Genomic DNA, 5,114 nt, shown 5'->3' on the forward strand with positions numbered 1-5,114 from the left:
GAGGTCTGGTCACTAGTCGATCATACCTCAGGAACGCGATGTCTCCCCTCGCCCTGGCCTCCTTTAACTTCGGCATCAATTCCCTTCTTTTCTTCCTCAAATACTCGGTGTAATCTTCATTTATGTAAATGTTAGATCCTTTGAGCCAAAACAGTACCGAATTAGTCTGGAAGCCTAATTATGCACCACTTAGCAACTTTCAAGAATGGATTGTTGCCCTCTTATAATTTGGTGTCCAGTTCATCTTGGTTGCCCTGGATGATATTCCTGTGATGGGCCATGGTGGAGGAACCTTAACACAAACAGGGAATTTTATACAGTAAATATTTTTAAAAGATATCTACTTAATTTCTCTTAGTCAGATTTTTTTAACCATCATTTTAGCTTCATGTACACTTTGAAGTATATTTTTATACAGAATGAGGACCATGCATTTTTACCCTTAACATTGTAAGTACATTCAAAAGGGATCTATTACTAGCCAGAATGAACAGGAGGATTTGTTACAGAAAACAAAACCTATTTCAATGATCATATGAAAATGTGATTGGTGTGTTGTCAATTTTGAAAAACTGTGAATCTGTCCTTTAACTCTAAGTATAAACAGGGATTAATGATTGTTATTTAAATTATGACTAATAACAATGTGGCATAAAGAAAACTCAAGCAAAATATCATCTGTACTAGGTTATATGGCAGCACTTTTCTAGGGCAGCATATTGCTGCCACCAAAATATTTGCTTAGTATCTTGTTTTTATGATACTTTCATGTTAAAATGCAATATATTTTATGTTATTACAACATGTTTTATCATAACATACTGTTCCTCTTACTAATAATATGTAATCATATGGCCATGAATTTGTGGTGAAACAGCATTTCACTTAAGTTATCACAGTATGTTGTTGCTATGATAAAATACAGTATGTCGTTATAACAAGAAAATAAAATGTCATAATGTGAAAAATATGTTTAATGTGAAATTATCTGAGCCTAGAATTTTCAGATGCACACATCTGCATCTCTCATCTGGCAGCTTCTGATCAGGTCTGCAGTGACAGAAGACCACTTACACATATTTATTACACAGCTTGTCATTTAGTGGTGTCAGTCTGTACTGCATACACTGTAGTGTGTGCACTTTTTCTGTACATTTACCTTCTATTGTGGCTAGGTACCTTTGACTGCAGGGGCTAAATGCCATTGTCCAGTGAGGTTGAGAGGTTGGGTGTAGGTGGAGTGGGCTCCACAGTTTTCATAGTTCTTCAGCAGAAAGTAGCTCTAATGAAAATGTAGACAATCTGTAGGTGTGGATTATTCAGAGTAACAGTGGAATAAATAAATAAATATAAATAAAAAAGATTCACTTCTACTTAATGTTTTCAGACCTGCAAGTGATGCATGATGGTCGTCCTGCAGTATGATACCTGTCAGACCACAGGGAGGTGGAGAGGGGGCACCATCTTTAGTTTTATTGAATCAGGAAGTTGTAGTCTTCACTGTTTACTGGATCAGTGGTGTTTAGTTATTATGTATACTTTAAAATTATCTTTTTTATTTTTGTAATTACTGTCATCGTTTTTTGGTGCCCCTGTCAGTGCCCTACACACAGTGTGTGACGGACGTGTATGCATTGGCGGGCCTGGTAGCATGTACTGTGATATAAATACCAGAAAGGAGGTTTCAACTCAAGTATAAATGTAAAAAAAACTTGCATACTGGAGCAATAATAACAAACTATAAGAATAATGACTCAATGAAACTTAACCACAGTAACAAACTAAAATAAGAATAAACACAACCCTTGGCTCACCCTGAGTTCAGTCATTCACTGTACATGTGTCAGAAGGGAATCTAGCTTCAGAAGGTAACGGTTTGTGTGATCCCTCCCTCAGGGTTCTGTAGCTTGGCTTGCCATCCAGTCAACTGGAAAATCTTTGGCGTTGAACTTGTCTCCATTTTGTTCCAAAAAATAACTGAACCGTAAAACTTAATGTAACCCTTGACAGAACAGGCACACCTCTGCTCAAGTTTGTCCTGTTTGAGTGCTTGTAACTGTAAAATGTTTGACACCGGATCCTAAACCATATCCTGCAGGCTGCTGTCATCAAACAAGACTCCATCTTAGAGTTGCTGTTGCAGACACAAGATGCCATAGTGCCAGCTGCAGGAGGAGTGGCGCGCCCTCTCTGGCGAGATGGTGGAAACCGGGAAGCCAGTGTGGGGTCAACAATTGGGGAACTGGCTCTTTTGCAGAGACAACACAGCTTGCTGCAGGAGGAGCTGCTGAGGCTGCGGGATGCTGAGAGTCGGTTCAAAGACAGTGAGAAGGCCCGGGCCAAGTTGGAGAAGCAGGTCCGAAATATGAAGGTCTGCAGTGGGGCTGCATCTGCCTCCCAACAACCAGGGGAGCAGCTTTCTCAAGTAACACCAACTGTATTGCAACCCCACAAATTAGGGGACCCGCAAGAGACAGATTTTTAAAAATGGTCAAACTCCAGAGGCTGAATTATTGGGACTTTCAGTCTGTAGAATCAGTCAAGTTCCAAAATGACTGAAACCTACTCTTCCCAAAATACAATTCAGTGGCATAATGTTATTAGACGCAGCCTGCCTGCTACTCAAGATCCCAGTTCACATCCAGACTTTCTGTGAAGAATAGCAGTCTCACTCTAAAACTGAGAGACCCCTGATGATGTGATCGCGATGCCATCAGAAATATTATCAGATAAAGTGAACCATGAAGATTAAACTGGTTTTATTGTGTAACTTGAGCAGAGCAATCCTATTGTTTTTACAAGGAATGATAAATATCAAGCTAATCAGTAGGTTTACAGTACATGGCATCCCATGTCTACTAGGTTTCTACAAGCTCTTTCATCATTTCTTTTAGCTTGCATCTCTGCAGCCAGGAAGTGGAGCTGACAACCTGCAGCCCAGACAGGAGCCTGTCCACCGAGTAGATGGCAGTGATTTGGAAGTAGACATGACATCAGACGACGATGATGGGACAGCATCTGAAAGCTCCAAAGGCCCGATTTTAGCCATAAAACTCACCACACTATGAATGTTACATGCACCCTTTTGGGATCACAGTGTTTGTTAGGCAATGGTTCCTGTGCAGAGGCTACAACAGGTTTGGCAAATGGGGGTTCTTTGTCCAGTGTCACACAGCACATTATGTGAATACCTTCAATATCTCAACTTTGCTCTAATGTCTGTGCTGAAGTTTTGAAACTCAACACATTTCACAGTTCAGTTAAACCAGTTAAACATCTCTTTTCAATGCTTCACAATCAGTATGAGTAATATCTTCAGTTATTTAAACTAGTGTTTTTCATTTGTCAGTTCAGTGTACAATGGTGATTTTGGAATGTTAGATCTATGGACTGAAACCTGGAAAATGAATGAATATCAGAGTATGTTTACAACTTACACTGGCCACTACACCATTTTATCTGAGCAAACTGGGCAAAACAGTGTGAATGTGGGTTTGTTTTCTCTTTTTCAGATCTTCAGGATATTCCAGAGGAGATCTGATCCTCAACATGTTGCACAGTGCTAATGAGCTTATAACTATAACTGATATAAACTGAGTGAGTCCAACAGTGCACATGTCTGTGTTTTCTGCAAGCTTTAATATTTAGTTAGCTGCTTTGCTTTTGGCTAGATGAGTGGTTTTATTTTTAATTTATGCTTTGGATTGTTTGGATTTCCAGGGTTGAATTCCACCATTTCACCAAAGGTGTGTGGAAAACTAAAGGTTATTGCTAATCCATATGCTCATATGTAACTCCACTGAATTTGACATAATGAGCATTAGGACTGATGGTTAGGGCTCCTGCTGTTTTCAACACATATTTGTAATCTTCAGCTGTGTTTATGTCATGCAAAAAATGAAAAATGCACTTTATCAAATTCATGTAGATCAGTAGGGCTCATTATTTCCCCCCCAATCACAGGATTTATTAGAATTTACACTCAGAAGCCACTTTATTAGGTACACCTTTACCATTGTATGCAGTTCAATGCAACACTTCCACCTTAACGTCTGTTTATGAAGCTCATGTTTATTTCTGCTGAAATTTTCATGAATATATAAATTCAAATATACGTTTATCCTCAAGGTCATAGTTAAAGGTGGTGGTGTACTGGACTATGTTATATTCAAAGTGTCTATATTTTTGTGTTCTCCAGTTACATAGATGAAGTTGATGTCGTGGTGGTCGTGTCCCTGATTTTTGCACTGCAGACTTTGCATATTGCTGATGTTTTCTTACTGCCATCTTTGAAATCATAATGGTTGAATCCAAATTTTATTTTGGACTAGGCCACTCAATAGCTGCATCCTGCACTCTGTGTTGACCCCTGCTGGTCTGCTGTGTTCTGGTAGGTTGCCAGGGTTGCATACTTTGCACTAGAAGTCACCTAGTTGGGTTTCAAAATCTAAAAGTAACTTAATATCTAGAAAAATGCTAATATTTAATCAAAAAGTGAAGCAATTTAGCCCTGTGATGGATTGGCGACCTGTCCAGGGTGTACCCTACCTTCGCCCGATTGCTGGCCGGGATTGGCTCCGCCCCCCCCCCCGGACCCCGTTCAGGGACTAAGCGGTAGAAAATGAATGAATGAATGAATGAAGCAATTTAGAGTCATCTGTGTCAAATCTAAGTCTCAAGTCATGAATACCAAGTCAAAGTCAAGTTGAGTTTTTTACCAGTGTAAGTCGAGGAATTCTGCAAGTCCATAAATTTGCAACTTGTCTGACTTGAGTCAAGTCATGTGACTCAAGTCCTCAACCTCTGATAGAAACCTAGGGAATGGTGCCAAGCCGAGTCACGGGTTGTGTGTTTGTTTCCATTGCCATGTGCCTGCTTCAGAGGCATATTCTGGGAGCTAAATTTCAGCACCTCAGGAGGTAGTACTACAGTCAAGTTCCAAGAACACAATGGGGGGAAGGGGTGCACATGCACAGAGCAGTCGCCAGTGACTGGTTAAGTGTTTGCTCCTCACACCTCAGGGTGTATAAAGAGGCACTTATACTGGTTTAGAGTTAAAACGAAGACTTCGCTTGTTGGTTTATGGGTAAAAAAGGGACTTCAGTGAGTGGACA

General features: G+C 40.0%; 2 protein-coding genes across 4 annotated transcripts in view; both read left to right on the forward strand.

Moving 5' to 3' along the window:
• Positions 1–4,062, forward strand: part of arhgef2a (Rho guanine nucleotide exchange factor (GEF) 2a) — an 80,083-nt gene extending 76,021 nt beyond the window's left edge. Inside the window, exons 20-21 of the mRNA XM_020624797.1 lie at positions 2,099–2,371; positions 2,895–4,062. Coding sequence (XP_020480453.1) covers positions 2,099–2,371; positions 2,895–3,068 — 447 coding nt within the window. The 3' untranslated portion in view covers positions 3,069–4,062. The remainder of the gene's footprint in view (positions 1–2,098; positions 2,372–2,894) is intronic.
• Positions 1–5,114, forward strand: part of LOC109974565 (tropomyosin alpha-3 chain-like) — a 56,242-nt gene that overhangs the window by 11,041 nt on the left and 40,087 nt on the right. The gene's annotated exons all lie outside the window — the stretch shown is intronic.

Source organism: Monopterus albus, unplaced genomic scaffold (assembly GCF_001952655.1).
Source record: "Monopterus albus unplaced genomic scaffold, M_albus_1.0 scaffold339.1, whole genome shotgun sequence".
NCBI lineage: Eukaryota > Metazoa > Chordata > Actinopteri > Synbranchiformes > Synbranchidae > Monopterus > Monopterus albus.